General features: G+C 37.4%; 3 protein-coding genes across 3 annotated transcripts; 2 read left to right on the top strand and 1 right to left on the bottom strand.

The window, feature by feature from the left end:
• Positions 1–3,384: 3,384 nt before the first annotated feature.
• Positions 3,385–10,738, top strand: LOC111811654 (subtilisin-like protease SBT5.3). Its single transcript, XM_023698633.1, has 11 exons — positions 3,385–3,533; positions 3,595–3,695; positions 3,804–3,904; positions 4,057–4,224; positions 4,995–5,106; positions 6,068–6,602; positions 7,575–7,672; positions 7,808–8,053; positions 8,843–8,957; positions 9,138–9,351; positions 9,943–10,738. Exons 1-11 carry the CDS (start codon positions 3,447–3,449, stop codon positions 10,482–10,484), a joined length of 2,319 nt encoding a protein of 772 aa, XP_023554401.1. The 5' UTR covers positions 3,385–3,446; the 3' UTR covers positions 10,485–10,738.
• Positions 10,739–12,346: 1,608 nt separating this feature from the next.
• LOC111811681 (glucose-1-phosphate adenylyltransferase small subunit, chloroplastic/amyloplastic) lies at positions 12,347–16,539 on the top strand. Its single transcript, XM_023698677.1, has 9 exons — positions 12,347–12,736; positions 12,929–13,225; positions 13,428–13,697; positions 13,823–14,002; positions 14,445–14,548; positions 14,648–14,759; positions 14,882–14,980; positions 15,261–15,380; positions 16,069–16,539. Exons 1-9 carry the CDS (start codon positions 12,461–12,463, stop codon positions 16,183–16,185), a joined length of 1,575 nt encoding a protein of 524 aa, XP_023554445.1. The 5' UTR covers positions 12,347–12,460; the 3' UTR covers positions 16,186–16,539.
• A 256-nt stretch (positions 16,540–16,795) lies between these two features.
• On the bottom strand, positions 16,796–20,689 carry LOC111811690. The gene is made up of 5 exons (XM_023698686.1): positions 20,376–20,689; positions 18,940–20,111; positions 18,743–18,815; positions 17,526–17,678; positions 16,796–16,985 (listed from the first exon to the last, which is right to left on the bottom strand). The coding sequence occupies exons 1-4, from the start codon at positions 20,487–20,489 to the stop codon at positions 17,538–17,540; spliced, it is 1,500 nt and encodes a 499-aa protein (XP_023554454.1). The 5' UTR covers positions 20,490–20,689; the 3' UTR covers positions 16,796–16,985; positions 17,526–17,537.
• Positions 20,690–22,532: the final 1,843 nt, after the last annotated feature.

The raw sequence follows: 22,532 nt of genomic DNA, 5'->3' as shown, positions 1-22,532 counted from the left end.
AAAAAAAAAAAAAAAAATATATATATATATATATATATATATATATATATATATATATATACATATTGTAATGTGTGACATGTCACAACACAACTATGAAATCCTACATCAATTGCAGAAGGGGAAGGAGTGCCAACGAGGACGTTGGGCTCTGGGATAGATCGTGAGATCTCACATCGATTGTAGAGGGGAACGAAACATTCTTATAAGGGTGTGGAAATCTCTTTCTAGCACACACGTTTTAATGAGAGGAAGCCCAGTAATGAAAACCCGAAAAGGACAATATCTATCAATAGTGAGTTGGATTATTACAATAATGGTCTGTAGACACACAATAGAAAGACTTCAAATCACACTGACCTAACTTTTTCGACTTTTAGCTTTAAAATAATACACTGCATACTTTTAAAGTCGACTCGAGAATTCGAGTCACAAAACGATGCTTCGAGTTAAAAGTTAGAACAAGTTGATCGAGACATAAAGAGAGATAAAAATGGCAAAAGAGAGAGAGAGAGATGATGGGATAGAGAGGGTTGTGGTTGAGGGAAGCCATATGCCTCGGCTTGGGCTATACATACTCACTCGCCTCCATAGTCAACTAGTGTGGCACCACTTTTGGACCACACTCTATATATCCAACACATTATTATCAACCATATTCCATCTTTTGATCTTTTCCTTAGTGCCCCTTTAGAATGTTCGGGTTGTAATATCGAGGTGTCATGTCATGATTTGGTAGTCGGTTAAATGAATTACAAATTGAAATTGATGATCAAGAAACGTTTTAAAGTCCGTGAAATCTGACTGATTTGGTATGACATCCTTATTCTATCGGGCATGACCCATTAAGTCATTTCATGTCAGATATTGTCCGCTTTGACCCATTACGTATTGTCGTTTGTCTCGCTGTTTTAAAACGCGTTTACTAGAGAGAGGTTTCTACACCCTTATAAGAAATGTTCCGTTTCCCTCTCCAACTGATATAGGATCATAGTGTCCCCACTGGCACACCGACCCATGTCTATAGCTCTGATACTATTTGTCACCGTCCAAACCCACCTCTAGAAGATATTATCCACTTTAGCCCATTACATATCACCGCAGCCTCACAGTTCTAAAACGTGTTTACTAGGGAGAGATTTTTACACCCTTAAGGAATGTTTCATTCCTCTCTCTAACTGATGTGGGATCTCACCGATCTTTTTTTCATGATATCCTCTTGGACTCGATCTTTTAAGGCTACGAGCCAATTTACGTGCATACGAAATTATTTTTCAAATGGAAAAGTAAGAAAGTTTTTTTGGAATAGATCCCGATATCCAAAGTACATGCGATAGGTTGGGTTGGGTGAGTGGCTGTCATCTTCTTCCCCACTTGTAATTTAAAAACCTCGGTTCTCTTTCCAAAAAGACTTATTTATTTATTTTTATTTTTATTTTATTTCTTATAATTCAATCCGCTATTAATATTGATTTAAATATAGATGTCGATTGATCATGAACCCTAAATCGATTTTAGGGTTTTTAGGGTCTTTCGAACCTTAAATCGATTTTAGGATTTAATACCAAAGGAAGAGAGAGAGAATATAGAAGATCGGAAAAGTTTCGTTGAATAGAAAGAGCTGAAATATAGCTTAATAAAACGTATTAATCGTAAAAAAAAAAAAAAAATTAAAAAAAAAATTAAAATACTACACCGACACAAACCAAATATCTTAATCTAACACGAACCTAAATCACATCTTTTAAAATAACCCGCGTCAAATAATGAGTCGAATTAATAAAAATTAAGAATTTCAAAGGACGATTTTGTAAAATTAAAAAAGAGAGATATTTTTATTTTTTTAATTAATTTATTTTTTCTTTTAAATATGGAAAAGTCAATAATCTACCTAAGAGTATAGCCCAAAAGTCATTTATTTAGTCAACTTTTAATAATGTACGCGGAAAAATTATTATAGGACAAAAAAAACTCTATTTATGCACTCATTTTTTTTTAATTAATAATTTGACTGATAATTCCGAATAAAATTAAAAAATAATTATATTATTGTCATTTAATTCAATAATATTAATTAATATCTTATATTATATTCATATGCCACAAATATATAAAATGGAGTGGATAATGTAAAAAAATTATATATATTAATAAAAATTAATAAAAATCGTTGGTATATAATTAATTTAGTTATTTATTAGATCGTATATAATTCATTAAATAAAACATTAATTATCATCTTAATGGTTGATGGTTCGGTCTCTCCACTGTGAGCTCGAAAAATAGTCTATCCTTTTTAAAAGATTTGTCTTTTATTGAGACTCTATCTTGGCTCTCCCTCATTCGACTGGCCTACCTTTCTAATCCTCCACTGACTGGCTCGCTTTCATAGCAATCTAAAAGTCTGTGCTCGTTGACTAGTTCGCCTCCGTTCGGGAAAAATATTACCTTTTTGACCCTCTAGCGGTCGACTCGCTTCCGCAGCAGTCTAAATGCCTGTGCTCGTTGACCAGTTCGCCTCTGTTTGAGGAAAATATTACCTTTTTGATCCTCCAGTGGCCGACTCGCTTCCGCAGTAATCCAAAAGTCTGTTCCCGTTGATTAGTTCACCTCTGTTCGAGGAAAATATTATCTTTTTTATTCTCCAGCGGCTGGCTCGCTTCCGCCGTCTAAAAGCCTGTGCCCGTTGATCAGTTCACCTCTGTTTGAGGAAAATATTACCTTTTTGATCCTCTAGTGGTCGGTTCGCTTTCACACCAGTCCAAAAAGTCTGTGCTCGTTGATCAGTTTGCCTCCGCTCGAGGAAAATATTACCTTTTTTATTCTCCAGCGACCGGCTCGCTTCTGCAACAGTCTAAAAGCCTGTGCCCGTTGATCAGTGCACCTCCGCTTGAGAAAAATATTGCCTTTTTGATTCTCCAGCAGCCGGCTTGCTTCCGCAGCAGTCTAAAAGCCTGTGCCCATTGATCAGTTCGCCTCCGTTGAAGAAAAATATCACCTTTTTGATCCTCCAGCGGCCGACTCGCTTTTGCACTAGTCCAAAAGCCTGTGCTCGTTGATCAATTCACCTCCACTCGGGAAAAATATTACCTTTTTGATCCTCCAACAGTTAGCTCGCTTTCACAGCAGTCTAAGAGCCTGTGCTCATTAATCAGTCCACCTCCGCTCAAGTGAAATATTTCCATTCTTACGACGATTCTATCAACGAACGCGTCTTTGGGCGTTCTATATTACCTTGTTTTCTTGAAGTTAGATCGGTTAACATGTCTTTATCACCATATTACACACAGTTAACCCATCTAGCTTCTCGAGTGTGAACACGAACATATATTATATTTTAACCTAATTTTTTAAGTGTGAGAGTATCTTGTATTCGATTGGAGGAAGACATATAATTAAAGCCAAGAAGGGGAGAAAAAACCAGAGACAAGACACAAGAACAAACCATGAAACAACCAACACATCCTTCAGCTACTGTCCTCCTCCTTCTTCTCTCTTCTTTGCTGCTCACTCCCACCGCCGCCATTAAAAGGGTTAGTTCATTTTCTTTGCTTTTCTCTCATTTTCTCTCTCAAATTTTCACCCCATTTGCAGTCCTATGTTGTCTACATGGGAGCTCATTCCCACGGCGGTCGGAAACCCGCCAACATCGTCGCCAATTCTCACCGAGACCTCCTCCGACCATATCTCGAGAGGTACGTTTAAAAAAAAAATCAACTTTATCATTACCCATTAGCCATAATGTTCGAACTCTTGATCGTGTCGAAATCGATTATTTAACCGTTGATTTATTATCTTTTTAGTGGAAATGAATTCGCCGAAGATGTCATCTTTTACTCGTACACTAGACATATCAATGGCTTTGCAGCAATGTTGGAAGACGAAGTAGCTGCTCGATTAGCTCGTAACTATTCTTTCTCTTTTCATTCATCGTTAATATCTCAAATTCGAAGATTTAATACGAAATTTAGAGAAAAAATGTAAAATTTTTAATTATAATATCGATCACGTTTTGAGTTGATTGGTGATTTAACATTTTACGTGTTTAAAACACAGAACACCCGAAAGTGGTGTCGGTTTTTCCGAACCGAGGAAGACGGTTACACACGACACGATCATGGGAGTTCATGGAATTGGAGAACAATCATGGAGTTATAAGTTCAGAATCAATATGGAAGAAGGCAAGGTTTGGAGAAGACACCATTATTGGAAACCTTGATACTGGTTCGTTGTCTCTCTCTAACTTTCTCTCTCTTCTTTAATTAATTAATTATTTATTTATTTATTAAATAATTAATTTTTATTTGAATAATATTTTTTCAAGCCCTTGACTTTTTTTTTTAATTAATAAAAACAAGATCTGATTTTTATTACAGAATCAAAACGACGTAGTTTTGATTAGTTTAATATTTTTTATTTTTGGAGAACTAAAAATATATTTTAATGGATCTGTGTTCAGTCTGTTTGACTCTCTTATCTGCAACCCCAATGGTTGATTTTTTTAATCCATTTTTAATTAATTTATAAAAAAATAAATTATTTTTATATTTTAAATAAATTAAATTAATAAAAATATACTTGAAATTTGAAGAAGCTCGAGAACGAGCATGAAAGATAGAATAAAGAAAAGTAAGAGAATGTAGATTCCAACGAACGGAAAATTGGGCAAAAGTAAAGCGAAAGACTTTAACCAATCAAGACGACGATAGTAACCTCGAGACGATAATTGAGTCTCCAGTGATAGTTGATGATGTTAAAAACTTCAAAACCGACATTGAAAGCAGGTCTATATAATAATTTTAAGAGTGTTAAAAAATATTTTACTAAAAAATTATCGAAAGTATCGGTGTTAAATTTAAATTTTTTAAAAATATAGAGACTAAAATAAAATAAATTTTAAAACGAGTAATAATAACTTATTTATTGTTAGACCGGTGATTGATATAATTGGACTAAGGGGTATTTTGGTCATTTTGGGCATGGAATTTCAACAGGGGTATGGCCGGAATCAAAGAGCTTTAGTGATCACGATGATTTGGGACCAATTCCCCAAAGGTGGAGAGGAATATGCCAAAACCAGAACGATCCTTCTTTCCATTGCAATAGGTACTTTCTCTTTCCCTCTCTTCATTTTTTTTAATTTTTAATTTAAATAGCGGAGTAGAGATTCCGACCTACGTCCCGAGCGACGTTCATATATTAATATCTTAGCTTTTATATTTTATCTTATTTAGAGTTCAAAGTCGAGTATATCAGAATTTTCGATTCTAATTATTTTTACTCCCGTTGTCCATTTAAAAAAAAAAAAAAAAAAAAAGAGCCTAGAACTAAATATAAATCTCGATATGGAGATCAGATATGTACTTAACGCTCTATTTACAGAACTTTCTCTCTACTTATATCACAGTTCTCGGGACTTTAAAAAAAGCAAATTCTAATTATAAATTAATTCCTCAATACAAAACCTACCAACACCCGAACACGAGCGTAACTTAACAATAAAGAAGTCTACCCGTTTTTTTCAAAGGTAAAAGTTTGTCTAGAATTAGTTTAAGTAGGACCTACCAATATCGAGACGAAATTGGGAATATTCAAATCGACTTTAGAAAAGATATAGTCGAGTATATCTTCTTTTCAATTATGCCCATAAGAATAATATTTTTATTTTTTATTCTCTCTTCCCTTTTTTACTTTTTATCTATATATATATATATATATAATATTTATTTTCAATCTAAAATATTAATTTTATATATAAAATTAGTGTGGGGTCAGTTAGCGAACAAACTCGACCAAGCACAGTTCAAACTCGCTTGAGTTGTTCGATTTTCAAAAATTTTAAACCATTACGATTTTAAAACGGGTTCAACGTCCTCGTTGACACACCAATCAGTATCTAGTTTTGGTATCACTTAACAGCTCACTGCTAGTAGTGATATTGTCGGCTTTTGCTCGTTGCATATGGCTGTCGGCCTCAAAGGATTTGAATTATTTCATAGTTTATGCGCATGCACTTTCTTGATATTCTCTGAAATTTCTGTAAATTTGGTGGTAATTTAATCTCAAGGAAACTAATCGGAGCAAGATACTTCAACAAAGGCTACAAATCCGTTGTCGGTCATCTAAATTCTTCGTTCAATTCGCCGAGGGATAATGAAGGGCATGGTTCTCATACCTTATCGACGGCGGGCGGTAACTTCGTCGCCGGAGCTAGTGTTTTCGGCTTGGGAAAGGGCATTGCCAAGGGCGGATCGCCTAGGGCTCGGGTGGCCGCTTACAAGGTCTGCTGGCCTCCAGCGGCTGGGAATGAGTGCTTCGATGCCGATATATTGGCGGCGTTTGATGTGGCGATCCACGATGGCGTCGATGTGTTGTCGGTGTCGCTTGGAGGAGATCCGAATCCGTTGTTTAACGATAGTGTTGCGATTGGATCATTCCACGCCGTGAAGCACGGGATTGTGGTGATTTGCTCTGCCGGAAATTCGGGACCGACAGCCGGTTCCGTGACGAATATTGCGCCCTGGCAGATCACCGTTGGAGCCAGCACCATGGACAGGAAGTTCCCTAGTCGCGTCGTTCTTGGGAACAAGAAGCAGATTGAGGTTAGTGCAACTTGTTCTTGAAATTATGTAGAGAGGAAATGAAGTTTGATGCAACATTTATGCTATGAAAGGAATTTCAAACCACAACAGATTTGAAACATAGGTTAAATTACAAAATCTTTTGTGCATAAACTTGAATTTTATACCTAACCAATCGTTAAACTTTCAATTTCATGAACTTCAAAAGTTGTCAAACAAGCCAATGATCGATTATAAGAATTATATGTTAGGAATCACGACTCTCTGCAATGATATGATATTGTCTACTTTGAGCATAACTTATTGTGTTTGGCTTTGGTTTCCTCAAAAAGGACTCATACCACGGAGATGTATTCCTTCCTTATAAACTCATGATCATCCTCGTTGACTACTTTGAGCATAACTTCTTGTGGCTTTGGCTTTGGTTTCCTCAAAAGGACTCATACCACGGAGATGTATTCCTTCCTTATAAACTCATGATCATCCCCTTGATTAGTCAACTTGGGACTCCCTCCCAACAATCCTCCCCTTGATCGAAGTACACCATAGAGTCTCCCCTGAGATCTATGGAGCCCTCGAACAGCCTCCCCTTAATTGAGGCTCGACTCCTTTCTCTGGAGCCCTCGAACAAAGTACACCCTTTGTTCAACACTTGAGTCACTTTTTACTACACCTTTGAGGGTCCCAACTTCTTTGTTCGACATTTAAGGATTTTGTTGACAGGACTAAGTTAAGGGCATGACTCTGATACCATGTTAGGAATCACGACTCGCCATAATGGTATGATGTTGTCCACTTTGAGCATAAGCTCTCAAAAGACCTCATATCAATGGAGATAGTATTCCTTACTTATAAATCCATGATCATTCCCTCCCAACAATCCTCAACCGTATAAGGACTTCCATAAAATCGAAAGTTTAGGATCTACTTGATACAAACTTGAAAGTTTATCAATGGTGCAATTTGTCTAACGAAGAACACAATGTTTTGTAGGGCGAAAGCCTAACCCCTGAAGGTTTGCCAAGCAGGAAGTTCTATCCACTCATGAGTGCTGCAGATGTTAGATTGGCCAATGCATCAGCTCATGAAGCGTAAGAACATAGAACAATAATTTTCTGCTCTGTCTTAGCTATTGAAATTACCTTAGAATTGTTGTGTTTAGGGTCTTTTTAGATTGAATTTCTAAGTGTTCATAGTAATTGGCTCTGATTTATTGAACATTTCAGTCAATTGTGTAAAGCTGGTACGCTTGATCCTAAGAAGGCGAAGGGAAAGATCCTTGTCTGCCTTCGTGGTGATAATGCAAGAGTGGACAAGGGCGAGCAAGCAATGTTGGCTGGTGCTGTGGGTATGATTCTCGCCAACAATGAGCTCAGTGGGAATGAAATCCTTGCTGACCCACATGTTCTTCCAGCCTCGCACATCAACTTCACTGATGGCGTTGCAGTTTTTGCATACATCAATTCAACCAAGTAAGTTGCTTCTATAACAGTAACAAGCATGTTTAGATTAACTTTCTAAATGCTTAAAAACATTTTCAAACATTTGGAATGTCAATCCAAACCGGTCCTAAATTAAGCACAACGGCAAACAACATTTGAGTTGTTTGGACCGTATGACTGTCCTGTATCACAATCGCTCTTTTCTTGACAACGGACTTTGCGATTGTGCAACACTCACTCCCAACACCAAGTGAGTCAAGCCAATTTGTATTCGTGTCGCCTACGGCTGGGTAATGTATGCTTGAGCCTTTGGCCCCATTTGAGAACAAGGTTTTAGAAAACGGGGATAGAGAGATTTTTGAAAGCGAGTTTGAAAGTAAGAAAGAGAGAAGATTTTAAAAGCAACGTTTTATAGCTATAAGCAAAAGGCAACACAACGGCTTAATAACATATAACTTTCTGGATAGGAAGAATTTGACAACTAGTCGCATCCCCTTATAATACATTTTGAGGCGATTCAGATCTGGCAGGCCTAGACGTGGTTCCGCCGAACGGTCATACAAAATCAGGGGGAGGAGTTGACAACTAGTCACACCCTCCCTATAGTACAAATGGCCTAGACATGACTTCGCCGAGTAGTCGTACAAATAGGAAATACAATAGTAAGGCAATACAACATGAAATTAAGTAAAGGGTTCGGCATGACATGGACATGTGGCTACAAGCAACACACCCTAAACGAACCTGACCGTGACACCCTGCACATGGTCTATTATGTACATCACCATAAAGTAATTGAAACCTTTAAATTGTGAACAGGTTCCCTCAGGCTTACATCACAGGAGCTACAACTCAATTAGGTATAAGGCCAGCTCCATTTATGGCAGCATTTTCATCAGTTGGACCAAGCACTATTACTCCAGAGATCTTAAAGGTTGTCTTTTAGGCTCCATTTGATACTCATTTAGTTCATAAAATACGTGTCTGGTTTCTCACACTTCTTTATAATGGTATTCATCCAAATAGAAACTTATTGTTTATAAACTTAATTTTTTAAGTCAAATGGATATCAAACGGGGCTATAATGATTGTTGGGTGATTTTTGTGTGGGCAGCCTGATGTTACAGCACCTGGGCTGAGTGTTATAGCTGCTTATACTGGAGCAGAAGGACCTACCAATCAAGAATATGATAAGCGTCGGGTTGCTTTTAACTCGGTATCAGGAACTTCCATGTCATGCCCTCATGTTTCTGGTATAGCGGGTCTCCTTAGAACTCTTTACCCTCACTGGAGTCCTGCCGCTATTAAATCTGCAATCATGACCACGGGTAAAACAATTCAACGCCCTCGGTATTTTCTTTGCCACGAATCTTTGAAAACAAATAATCGGTCCTTATGTTTCGACTATATTTTCCATGTTCTTATATTCGTTACTCTGAGTTTAGTTTCCATTTGGTCCTAACGTTTCAAAAAGTTACATTTTTACCATAATTTTTTAGTTTAGTTTCCGTTTAGTCATAGATTTCAAAATATTGCATCTTTTTTATCCTCGAGTTTTGAGTTTAGTTTCCATTTGGGTCCTAAGTTTCTAGATTTGACACTTTTACCTCAAGTTTGTACTAATTCTCATTCTTGGTCATTAGTGTTAGCTTTGATTAAAAGTGAGCGTTGGTGAAAACTCACGAACACTGCCCTAAGTTTCTAGATTTGACACTTTTACTTCGAGTTTGTACTAATTCTCGTTTTTTTGGTCATTGGTGTTAGCTTTGGTTAAAAGTGAGCATTGGTGAAAGCTCACGAGCTGAGGGTAAAAATGTAATATTTTGAAAATTTAAGGACCAAATGGAAACTAAACGGACAAGTTAGAAGTAAAAGTGTGACATTTTAGCGTCTTTCTTATTAGCTTCTATTTTTCACAGCAAGCACCTTAGACAACAACTTCAAGCCGCTCCTCAATGCTTCCTACTCTGTGGCCACGCCATTCAACTATGGAGCAGGACACATCCATCCAAATAGAGCTACAGATCCTGGCTTGGTCTATGACATAACGGTTAATGAATATCTGTCATTTCTATGTGCCTTAGGATACAACAAAGCTCAACTATCACAGTTCTCCAATGGCCCCTTCAATTGCTCGGAGCCTATTAGTCTTACAAATCTCAACTATCCTTCAATCACTGTCCCTAACCTCTCGAGATCGATCACAATTACTCGAAGACTCAAGAACGTCGGTTCTCCCGGAACGTACAAAGCCGAGATAAGAAAACCAGCTGGGATATCGGTTTCGGTTAAGCCAAAGAAGTTGAGCTTCACAAGATTGGGTGAAGAGCTGAGCTTCAAAGTTCTCATGAAAGTCAAGGAAGGGAATGTAGGAAGGAAGAAGAATTATGTATATGGTGATTTGATATGGTCTGATGGTAAGCACCATGTAAGAAGCCCTATTGTGGTAATGGCAGTCTAGTCGAAAGCTAAAGAAAGTCGATTCAAACACGTCCACGATTCAATTCGTTGGCTTAGTTTCTTTATTTTAGCTCGACACCTCGACATGTAGACGATGGCTTTAGCTTGAGTCCTCTTTCCGCTCTTTTGGGTTGTTTGGCTCATGCTCGACCTTCGTCTTTTGTAATAATGATTGATACAGTGAGGGAAAACAACTGGGACATTTGTATGCTTCTAATCAATTTGAAACAGGGAGACCAATAAGTTTGAGAGAAAGAATAAATAGGTTCAGGCAATGGAGACCAATAGGTGAATGAGCGAAGCCGAGAAGAAAAAGTCATGCCCTATTGACTGGCTCATCTTTGAATCATGTCTTGCTACGACTTATACATGATTGAGCCATGACGGTTTTGGTGATATTTTTCGTGAAGAAGTTTCATGGGTCGTGTCAAAGCCAAATTTGTCGGTACAAATTGCATTTAAAAATTTAAACAAAATAATAGTAATTTAACTTTTAATTAATTAAGATATGAATGCGTACACTTAGAGTTTTTGGAAGCATGTAAAATAAGCCTCCTCGAGATTGGTAAAGGTACAAACCAAATATTTGGAGGGTAGCAGGGAAATAATCAGGTGTGGGCCAGTGTACGGAAACGATATGGTCATCACTTCGAGTTCAACGGCGTTCCTGATCCTTGGGCCCACCTAAACTATGTTTCCGAATTTTAAAATTTTCATAAAAGGAAATTGACGGTGCTAATTTAATCATAATTTAATATAATTTTTTTTTATTAATTTATGAGGTGCAGTGTACCTTCAGAATGTGTGTGGAATAATTTATTGTGCTTCAATTTTCATCTTAAAATGTATTTTCGAATTATTTATTTTGCTTTAATATTACATTTCCTTTTTTAGTTTAGTAATTAATTTTTCTATTTTATGGAAAATAACATTTATTTTTATTTTAGCTCGGTTTGGACATTTTCGTGTTGAATTCGGGCTAATTTATTTATTAAGGGTTACTCGAGTCCAAACTTTGGTTCGAACCTCCACTTATAATTTATGGTTGAGTTGGGTTCATTATTTAATAAGAGTTACTCGAGTCGAATAATTTGGTCCGATCCTCACCCTAATGATATATGGTTGAGCTGGGTTCGTTATTTAATGAAGTGTACTCAATAGAATAATTTGGTTCAATCCTGAGCCTAATGATTTGGTTCAATCCTCAACCTGATAATTTATGGTTCAGGTGAGTTCATTATTGAACAAGGGTTGCTCGAATTACAATCGAACAATTGGGTTCGGTTGGATGCATCTTGATGGCAGCGGACTTGCGATTGTGCGGCACTCACTTTCCAACAACAAGTGAGCTAAGTCAATTCGTTCTTACGTTGCTTACGGCCAAGCGAGGTATGCTCGAGCCTCTGGCCTCGGTTTAAGAAGAAAGTTTTAGAAAAAGAGGGCAGAGAGAGATTTTTGAGAGAGACGTAATATGCAAGAAAGAGAGTAACAACAAGAGCTCACACTGGGTAGGAGTCGGGTTAGAGCTAGTTTATGGTTGACACGTGGAATATTAGTTTAATTTAATTTAATTAAAAAATATTAGAATGAAACCGTTCCCAAAAAATCTGAAAAAGGAAGAGTCCATGTGACTTATGGATAGATCCGTGAATCCACGTCCACTCAAATCTCATAAAATTAGAAATAATATTAATTTCCTTTTAATTTTATTGGGGAACCGCTCGAATTTTCTTTTTCCCCATATTGCCCCTATCAGGACCACGTTCTGCGTCTAGAAAACCGAGGGTAAACGACGTAATAAAGTGGAAATATGAAGGGTAAAATCGACACTGAGACCACATCAAATATCAGTGGCAAAGCGGTTCCCTCATTCGGCAGTTGAGCTGCGAGCTAATCTCTAGTTTTTTGTTTTTCCCGGCCACTGTCTGATCGGTGAAGAAACCGGATTTCGCTTTGTGAATTTGGATTGATTCTCCAATGGCGTCTTCTATTGCTGCCGGTGGAGTTCTCAGAGTTTCGACGACGTCGGGGTCTTCGTCGTCGAACGGCGGTTCTAACCGTGTAAGGGGAAGCAGTGTTCGAAGCCTCTCGTTCGGTGCGTCTCTCATTTCTGGTGACAAGATTGATTTTAGAGCTTCTGCTTTGGGATCACGACGTTTTTCTGGTGGTAGAGCGGCTCCTTTGATCGTCTCTCCGAAAGCGGTTTCTGATTCCAAGAACTCTCAGACTTGCCTCGATCCCGATGCTAGCCGGGTTGGTATTCTTGTTTCTTTGTGTTGTTCTCTGAATGCGTTAATTGATTGGAATCGAATAGTTTTATTGCCTATTGTACTTGATGCGTTCGCGGAGTTTATTTCGTTTGATTTCCTGTATTGAGCCGCTGCGATTTGTTTTTCGAATGGATGGTGATTTAATGGCGTCTGTTATCTGTTTTTGTGTGGTTAGAGTGTGCTTGGGATTATTCTGGGAGGTGGTGCTGGAACGCGGCTCTATCCGCTCACTAAGAAGCGGGCGAAGCCTGCTGTTCCTCTTGGAGCAAACTACAGGCTGATTGACATTCCTGTTAGCAATTGTCTCAACAGCAACATTTCCAAGATTTATGTTCTAACGCAATTCAATTCTGCGTCTCTTAATCGTCATCTTTCCCGAGCTTATGCGAGTAACATGGGTGGTTACAAGAACGAAGGATTCGTTGAGGTTCTTGCGGCCCAGCAGAGTCCGGAGAATCCAAATTGGTTCCAGGTGATGGAATTAAAATTAGGTTTATTCTTTCATAATTCATGCGAAAATTGGAATCACTGAAACCTTCCATTTTGTTCAGAACATTGATCTTGTGATATACTCTGTCTTAACACTTCCAATTTCCTAATGCATTTTCTTGAAGTTTGTCTTGATCTGATATACTCCGTCTTATCTCATAAATGTTTGGCATTGAAACCTGCAGGGAACAGCTGATGCGGTTAGGCAGTATTTGTGGCTATTTGAAGAACACAATGTTTTGGAGTATCTAGTTCTTGCTGGCGATCATTTGTACCGAATGGATTACGAGAGATTTATTCAAGCACACAGGGAGACTGATGCAGATATCACTGTAGCTGCACTTCCCATGGATGAAAGCCGTGCTACTGCATTTGGTCTGATGAAAATTGATGAAGAGGGACGGATAATTGAGTTTGCAGAGAAACCAAAAGGAGACCAATTGAAAGCAATGCAGGTGAATCCAAACTCCAATTCTTTTTATCATAATAAACTGTTCTCCTATGTCTTGATTCATAAGATGTTCTTGTTAGATGGGTTAGTCTAAAGCAGAAAAAAAAAATCCTGTTTTCTTTCTTACAGGTTGATACTACTATTTTGGGTCTTGATGATGAGAGAGCGAAAGAGATGCCTTTCATAGCCAGCATGGGTATTTACGTTATCAGTAAGGATGTGATGCTGAATCTTCTAAGAGAAAAATTTCCCGGAGCAAATGATTTTGGTAGTGAAGTTATTCCTGGTGCAACTTCCATTGGAATGAGGGTATGGATATAATGATTTTATGCACCATAAATATAGGTCATATCTACATTGATGAAAGTATTGTCCAAATATATCATAGAATTCGTTAGTGGAAAGTACCAAACAACGGTGGCCTTGACAATCGAGTTGTCTGATGCAAACTCTAGTCAATACATGTTTAAGATCTTACATCGGTAGGGTATGAAAAAAACCTTTCCCTAGTAACACGTTTTTCCTAGATCTTATATCGGCTAGTGGTGAGCTTGAGCTGTTACAAATATTTTCTGCTTCGATTAAAGAAAATAATAGAAATTAAAAGAAAAAAAGGCATAGTAGTAGATGAATGAGTGCTGATCTTGAACTCATGTCACATTTGATTACTCTTGGTTTGCTGGAGAACGATGGCTTCAGAGCTCGTAAGGGCTGCGATTTCTATATTAAAGATATTGATTTGACTTTGTAGGTGCAAGCTTACTTGTACGATGGCTACTGGGAAGATATTGGTACCATTGAAGCCTTTTACAATGCAAATCTGGGGATCACAAAGAAGCCAGTACCAGATTTTAGGTAATATTTGATTAGATTGGACTCGTTTTCTCCCATCTTTTACCAATGAATTGTTAAGTTATCATGTGTTTATTTGATACACGAAACACCCAATTGCAGCTTCTATGATCGTTCGTCTCCAATCTACACCCAACCTCGGTACTTGCCGCCATCGAAAATGCTCGATGCTGATATCACTGACAGTGTTATTGGTGAGGGCTGTGTCATAAAGGTAACTTCTTTACGAGCAAAGTAGCTCTTTGCTATGCTAAGATGGTGTTGTTACCTTGTCTCGACTGCATTATTCCTTCCCCTTTCCATTGTTGAAATAACCCCTTTTTTATTTCTCCTCAGAACTGCAAGATTCATCATTCTGTCGTTGGCCTCCGATCTTGCATATCCGAAGGTGCAATCATAGAAGACACGTTATTGATGGGTGCAGATTACTATGAGGTCTGTAGCTAATAATAACCTTGTTCATCATGAGTTTATAGCTTTGAGCTCTCTTCAAAGTACTTTTAGATACTTAAACATCGAGAAAATGCTGAAAAACTACCTTTAATTGTTAATGTTACCATTGGAAACTAACGTAAAGCTATATCTTAGAATAGAGAGCCATTCCAAATGACTTGTAGTTGCAGTGTTCTGTCTCACTCCTTTGTTGAGGAGGAGATAAATTTAGGGGTGTAGAGCATATACTGATTTGTTGTTTCCTTGTGGTGGTGCTCCTCAGACGGACGCCGACCGTAGGTTATTGGCGGCAAAGGGCAGTGTACCAATTGGCATTGGCAGAAACTCCCACATCAAGAGAGCTATCATTGACAAAAATGCTCGCATCGGGGAAAATGTCAAGGTTTGTCATGTCAACTTTTGTTTGCTTTCATTTCATCTTTTACATTTATGTTATTATATCTTATCATGCATTTTCGGGGTGGGGTCGATTTCCATTATCTTTTTACTCTCAATCAAATCCACTCCTTCCATTTAGAAGGAACAAAGACAAATAGACAAGAAATGAGTTCANCTCTCTTAAGTAGTTTTGACGGTGGGAATAAATCTGTTTCAAATCAGCTTCACATGGCCGCACACGTTTGGTCTTTTTTTTTTTTTAATCTATATATTAAAAATTATTGTATGAACTTTTAGTTATGTGTCTAATAATTCTCCATCTTTACACTAATTATGTTTTTTTTCTTTCACAACACCAAACACTTAAACTTGCCTAAACCTACTTGAAATCAACTGAGTTTGATAATATAACCACCACGACCATGTAAAATATTGTTTAGATTTAGAGATATAATCAGGTAAACACACGAAAATTTTAAATTTCAAAGATTAGTAGTATTTATTGAGAACCAGAGGGTCGATGAGTTGGTTATGAATGAATTGTGATATAATTGTCTCGACATCTGGTTGAGTGTCGATGAGTTGGGTACGAATGAATTGTGATATAATTGATTCGACATCTGATTAAGTCTCGATGAGTTGAAATGAATTGAGATATAATTTTCTAACTAGCCGATTGATATTCATCGCAGATCGTGAACGGAGACGGCGTGCAAGAAGCAGCAAGGGAGACAGACGGGTACTTCATAAAGAGTGGGATCGTGACAGTAATCAAGGATGCTTTGATTCCCAGTGGCACTGTTATCTAAAGAGAGAACAGAACAGAACAGAACAGAGCAGACATGTTTTTCATTGAACTGGTGCCTCTCTCTCTCTCTCTCTCTCTCTCTCTCTCTATCTATCTCTCAGTCTCTTCCTCAGTTTTGGTTACCGTTCCATTTGGTAGTAAATGCAGAGATTAGGGAAGAGAATCCCCACTCCACAGTCCCAACCATTAGGCACTGTTCTACTTTTAACTTATGCTGTAAATGTTCCTCCCCTCTTCTTCTGCACTCCATCATTTCATTACCTTCCTTCTTTCTCTTCATTTCCCCCCATTGTACCCCATTTCCTTCAAAATAATCACCTATTAAGAACAATAACAGCTCACTTTTTGAATATCATTCTTTTCGGAGTTTTCTTATCGATTATCGTTCATTTATGTTTATCGCATTTAATAAGTAAATATATCTATGAGCCTTTCAAGCATAAAAAAATAACCCCAAACTAAAAAATCAGTAGCTCTAAATTCACGTGTGTAAGTGTCTGTGTTGTTCATTCTCTTAAAAATGGTTAAAAATGTAAACCTTTTTAATAAATAAATGAATTTAATTTTATAATAGATAATTAGAAATAAAAAAATAAAATCAAGTTTAGGACTCATTAAATACTTTTCACTTCTTCATTAGACTAAAAGAACGTCTAAGTTATTCCATAATTTACAATGATATGATATGATATGCTAACAATCTCGAGATAACACAAACTAAGAAATCGATAAGTATATAAATAAAACGTCAAAACAACTCCGACGTACTTTTCTCCCACAAGAGAGTTGGCATTGTTGGCCCTGCATAATCAAACAAAACCAACCTAAAAAATCAATCTAAACGAATGTGGTCTTCAAGAACTTTACGAAAGATCTAAGCATGTTTGAAATGACTTTTTAAATTTTTTAAAAAGTGTTTTTAAGCACTTAAAAGTCGAAATGACTTTTTAAATTTTTTAAAAAGTGTTTTTAAGCACTTAAATGTCGTTCTACGCTAACACTAAGAGTACACAAAACTAATTGATGAAGAGATTATGTTTCATTTAATTCTCGACTTTTGAAATACTTACTTCGGTTCTTGTACTTTTAACTTTGGTCTATTTTAATCTTACTTTTGAAACGCATATTATTCTAGAAAAAAAGTTATGTTCCAATTTTGCAAACAAAGACAGAGGATAGATGTTTTATAAGTGCAAGAACCGAAGTAATAGATGTGTTCATACTTTGAGCACATATAAGAAAAGTTAGCAACCCGCCGCTTACAAAGAGGACATGACCCAAAAGAAAAATTGAAACATAATAACACATCCATTAACTTGCTATAGACATTATAGAAGTTACCTTTTCGTAAGACTATTTGGCTAGAATGTTTCTCCATTTATCTTTTAGGTCCACCGGGGTACGAGTGTTATCGAATACGTGATGACCGAATTCCAAAATTTTCTTCCAAGGAACATTTTTACTGTCTGTAGAAGAGAATCTATGAACTCCTTCCTGAAAAAAGTAGTTTTAGTTAGCATAAGGAAGAAACAAATAATGATTAGAAAAAAACGTTTAGTATTTGGTCATCTCTTCTCATGACCAATATGAGCTACTTTCATTGTCCTTTGACCTTAGTAGGATTCAAAAATGAGACAAGATGCATAATCAAGGGCATCTTTCGATGCAGATTCGGAAGAGAGTTTGCAGATATTAGTAAACGACACGAATGAATCGAGAGAATGGAGGAGTATGAACTTGAAAATTCTTCTACTGTAAGAGAAATCGCAGGAAAACTTTTCTACATGGTAGATCATGTCAACCAGCTTTGCTAACATTCAGATGAGAACTTAATTTTCCATTCTAAGAATCATGCCAGGTGCGTTCAAATATTTCTCGTCCCCTTCTGCATGATCTAATCATTTTGGGACTGAGATTTAATAATGAAAAATAAATAAAAACAAGAACAATTGGATCACACATAGGAACAGATATCACTATCGGTTGATTCTAGTCTGAAAGATGAAATCTAACGTGAGATCCCACATCAGTTGGGGAGAAGAACGAAACACTCTTTATAAGGGTGTGGAAACATCTCCCTAGCAGATGCGTTTTAAAAACCTTGAGGGGAAGCCCAAAAAGAACAATATCTGCTAGAGGTGGGCCTGAGCCGTTACAAATGGTATCAGAGCCAGACACCGGGTGATGTGTCAGCGAGTAGGTTGTTCCCCAAAGGGGGTAGACGCGAGGCGATGTGCCAGTAAGGACACTGGGCCCCGAAGGGAGGTGGATTTGGTGGGGTCCCACATCGATTGGAGAAAGAAACGAGTGCCAACAAGGATGCTGGACCTTGAAGGGGGGTGGATGGTGAGATCCCACATTGGTTGGGGAGGAGAACGAAAAGGGTGTGAAAACCTCTCCCTAGCAGACGCGTTTTAAAAACCTTGAGGGGAAGCCCGAGAGGGAAAGCCCAAAGAGGACAATATCGGCTAGCGGTGGGCTTGGACCATTACATCTAATAACAATTAAAGATGCTAAAAGTCCAAAACATCTTAATTAATCAACTGATGAATTGGTACCTTCAACATTTCCTCCTCTTCAGTGGACCAACGCATTCTCTTACGCTTCCCGCCATGAAAATCAAAGCTTTTGCTGCAAATCAGAAAATGATAGTTAGTTGTAATTACTTTTATAATCAGAAACTGCTGAAAAACACCTGCAATGCACTGCAATCCAGTAATGTAGAAATTGAATGTTAGCCTATAAACAGACTTACAATTGATTACGAGAGGCTGGTTGCATCCTTAAATTCCTGGATGCAGAAGCTTTCTCAATTTTGGTAGCATGATCTTTCCCAGGACTTGAAGTTTGTAAACGCAACGACTTTCTCGGAGAATTAAATTTCTGTCGGTTTGATCTTCTGTTAGCTTTGATTTTAAAGCGCTTTTTCTTCATGATCGTTTCATCCTTCAAATCGTTATTTCCAGATGCAAGACCGGTATCTTCAAACATCCCTTCGTTGTTGGGATGGATTTGTTCTCCACCATCATCTTTGTCTTGTTCTTGAGGTTCTTGAGCAGTCTCCCCATCACGATATGCACTAGTAGTTGCTGGTTGACCTCGATCCTTCGCAATTTCATCATCCTGAAGGTTATCGGTTGACCTTAAGTTTTCTTCGTCCATCATTTCCCCATCTTCATCTTCTAAACTTTCTACCTGATGTGTTCCTAATGTGTCAGCCTCACGAGTTTCCTCTTCATTCATCGAATCCTCACACGGATGAACTTCAGGAGTTGAATAAACGCCCTTGCTAATATTAGACACAATAGGACCATCATGATTTTCGCCAATAACCCCCACCGTCGACGATGCTTGAACATCTCTTGCTATTCTCACATGGTCTTCCCTTTCATTACTCTGATTTTGCCCGACCTGCGTATCCTGATCTCGTGAGCTATCGTTGCCCCAACGACTTCCATGATTAGGCTGGTTCGCATCCACTCCACGAGTTGAAACATTAGATGCTTTCTTCTTACCTGCCTCTCCTATCTGCAGCAAATTGCCACCACCAACCATCCTGGTATCAACGAAATTAGACAACGCTCTCTTCGCCACCATAGCATTTCTCCTCGATTCGTTTACACGAACCAAAGCTCTTTTATATGAACAATAAGGACAATAGAAGCGCCCTTCTTCATCGAACGAAGGTTCACATGACATACAGAGCTCATGAAGAGCAATTGGACATCCAATTTCAGTACAAACCAATAGATCACCACTCTTGTCGCATCTAATACAAGTGTCTTTCTGAAAGCAATCTATATTATCCAACACATCATTAGTTTCATTCCTCGATGCCTCATAAACAGTGTTGTCTTCTGCATTCAGCACATCCTTACAAGATACAAATCCATCATTCGGCGTGTTGCCTTCTGCATTCGGCGCATCCTGACCAGATACAAATCCATCGTTTTTTCAGCAAACATTCTCTTCCCTTTCTTCGAATTTGTATTAGGAAAAATCAAGTTAACACTAAAGATTAGGTCTATCAAACATTTGCTCAGCAAAATCCAAGCAAGTAACAAACGACGTCCTCGTCGATCACAGTTCAGTTTCAGTCGCGAAGAGCAACGGAACAACGAAACGACTTGCTTTGCGAGAAGAAAAAGAAAACGGCTCCATTGCTAAAAAGAAAGAGAAATGAATACGAACCTGGTCAGAGAAGGAGGGAGACGCCACAGGTGGCGGAGTAGAAGCGGCGGAACGCCGGGAAAGCCTGGACTTCCCGCCACGGCGACTCTTGGTCCTCACCGTCTTCCGGCACATTTACGAACCCTAATCTTTCAGAATCTTGAGTGCTCAATCAACACAACGAATGAGAACGACTGAATTTCTTCCTCAATTCGAGATGAAGAACAATTCCGTTTTCCCTCGAAAAATTGTTCTTTATGCAGACAATGAAGGTGACAATCTCGATTCCAAACCATTTTAATTTTGTACTAAAAATACCATTTTTATTTCGAACGCAAATTAATCGTTAGAACAATTTTAATAATTCTTTTTTTTTTTTTTTTTTATAAAATAAACTATTAATAATGAACGCAAAAGGTCAATTTTGGTTGAGTTTAATTAAAAAAAAAAAAAATTAACATTTTTATTTATTTATTTTATAGTATATAAATATTTGAATTATCAATTAAATTATTTATATTTATTTAAATTTTTTATGATATTTTATTTATTAATGTTCTAACGTGAATAAATATAATTTTTAATAATAAATAAATAAATAAAAAGTCTAATAATTTAACTAAACCTCAGAAATAGAGTATTTGTTTGGATTATGAATTCTATTGAGTTCTTCACGTCATTAACTCGAAATTCCAATTTTGCCCCTCACCGACGGCGCCGCACCTCACAAAATCCAAACAACAAAAAGCGAAAAAAAAAAATAGAATTTATTATAACAAACGCGAATTAACATAAATTAATTGTACTTTCTAGTAGATAATGAGACCATACAGAGCGTGATCTATCCATCTCGTTCTTTCCTTGAATCTTCTCGCGTCTGGATCAGGTCTGAATCTCTCAATCTCGACTTCTAATTTGTGGTTAATTTGTTTACTCTTTTTTATTAACTTTAAGCGGAGGGGTTATCAATTCTTTTATGCTGTGGGATGTTGATCATCGGATATGGATACTGTGTTTGATCAGTTTATATCACATTGTGAAATTTGGATTCAGAATTGGATTTTATTTTCGTTCTTCCTTATTTGTATACAGTTATTCTCATGGCTTCGAGTGGTAACAAGGAGCTTCTGTCTGGAAAACAGCTAAATTATGGTGTCGCGGTGTGCGATGACTATATACTGTTTGTTTATATAGTTCTAGTATTGTTCAGTAAGCAATTGAATATGAAATTTGTCGTGTCTACGCTAAGATTCATGTTCATATACTGAAGTTCATGGCTCTTTTACTCGATTACTACTGCTTCAATTTGACTCATAAATCATTCGATCTTTACGTTTTTTCAGTACTTTGTGTAAGGGACAAGATGGGGGCTTGATTCATAAATCGTTGTTCCCATTTGTTTTTTGAAACGAGGTTGAAGAAGTCGGTCTCGAGACCAGAATTCTGTTATCCACATATCTTGTGGGCAACTGTTGTATTGGAATTATTGTCGCACTTCGGTTCAAAACTTCACGTGAGCATAACTGGGGCCTAGCCTCATCTTCACTGAGAAAGTTCGCTCATTTGAAGTTCGTCTCGTTGTTCGGTACTTCTTGACCATTTGGGTAGCATTTGATTGGCCTTGTAACACTAAGATCAGTTCTAAAACTAATATAAACAAAGAGACATCAATCATACAATATACTTCAATGAAGATGTAAAGAAAATATTGTTGGAATTATCAAAAACTATTTCAATTCATGCCACATTGAAGCAGAATGAAGTTTCATGTTATAAATTTTGGCTGGATCACAATTTAATAGTTTCATTTTGAGGCTATATAAAGTCATGTATGTTATTTGTAAGTAGACTTGGAAAATATAGTGAAAGAAGCATTTGGGTTTTTCTTTAGCCAATGGCTAAGTTTCTTTGAAATTATATGTAGTTTAGGTTGCACCTAGAATCATTAAGCTCAACATGATCACTCTTGCTTGTGGAGTGATTCGAATCTCAAACAAGTGTTCTTGCATGGAAATATTTGATCAACAAGAATCATTCAGGCTAGACATGATCGATCTTGTTTGTGGAGTGATTCGAATCTCAAACAATGCACTTACCTGTTTCTCCACCTCCTTGTCTCTGTGCAGTACTCTCACAAACATGGATGGAAAGACTTCGATCGATGTTGCTAAGCTAAAC

This window comes from Cucurbita pepo, chromosome LG15, assembly GCF_002806865.2.
Source record: "Cucurbita pepo subsp. pepo cultivar mu-cu-16 chromosome LG15, ASM280686v2, whole genome shotgun sequence".
Lineage (NCBI taxonomy): Eukaryota > Viridiplantae > Streptophyta > Magnoliopsida > Cucurbitales > Cucurbitaceae > Cucurbita > Cucurbita pepo.
Note: the sequence above shows the minus strand (reverse complement) of the source record. Positions and strands in the feature narration are given on the sequence as shown.

Excerpts from the sequence above, each read along its gene's own strand:
- LOC111811690 (XM_023698686.1), bottom strand. The coding sequence starts at position 20,489 with ATGTGCCGGAAGACGGTGAGGACCAAGAGTCGCCGTGGCGGGAAGTCC. Across the intron at positions 18,816-18,939 it reads CCAGCCTCTCGTAATCAATT|CAAAAGCTTTGATTTTCATG; the intron begins GTAAGTCTGTTT and ends TCTGATTTGCAG. Across the intron at positions 17,679-18,742 it reads AAGAGGAGGAAATGTTGAAG|GAAGGAGTTCATAGATTCTC; the intron begins GTACCAATTCAT and ends TACTTTTTTCAG.
- LOC111811654 (XM_023698633.1), top strand. The coding sequence starts at position 3,447 with ATGAAACAACCAACACATCCTTCAGCTACTGTCCTCCTCCTTCTTCTC. Across the intron at positions 5,107-6,067 it reads CCTTCTTTCCATTGCAATAG|GAAACTAATCGGAGCAAGAT; the intron begins GTACTTTCTCTT and ends TTTAATCTCAAG. Across the intron at positions 6,603-7,574 it reads GGAACAAGAAGCAGATTGAG|GGCGAAAGCCTAACCCCTGA; the intron begins GTTAGTGCAACT and ends AATGTTTTGTAG.
- LOC111811681 (XM_023698677.1), top strand. The coding sequence starts at position 12,461 with ATGGCGTCTTCTATTGCTGCCGGTGGAGTTCTCAGAGTTTCGACGACG. Across the intron at positions 13,698-13,822 it reads ACCAATTGAAAGCAATGCAG|GTTGATACTACTATTTTGGG; the intron begins GTGAATCCAAAC and ends TCTTTCTTACAG. Across the intron at positions 14,760-14,881 it reads GTGAGGGCTGTGTCATAAAG|AACTGCAAGATTCATCATTC; the intron begins GTAACTTCTTTA and ends ATTTCTCCTCAG.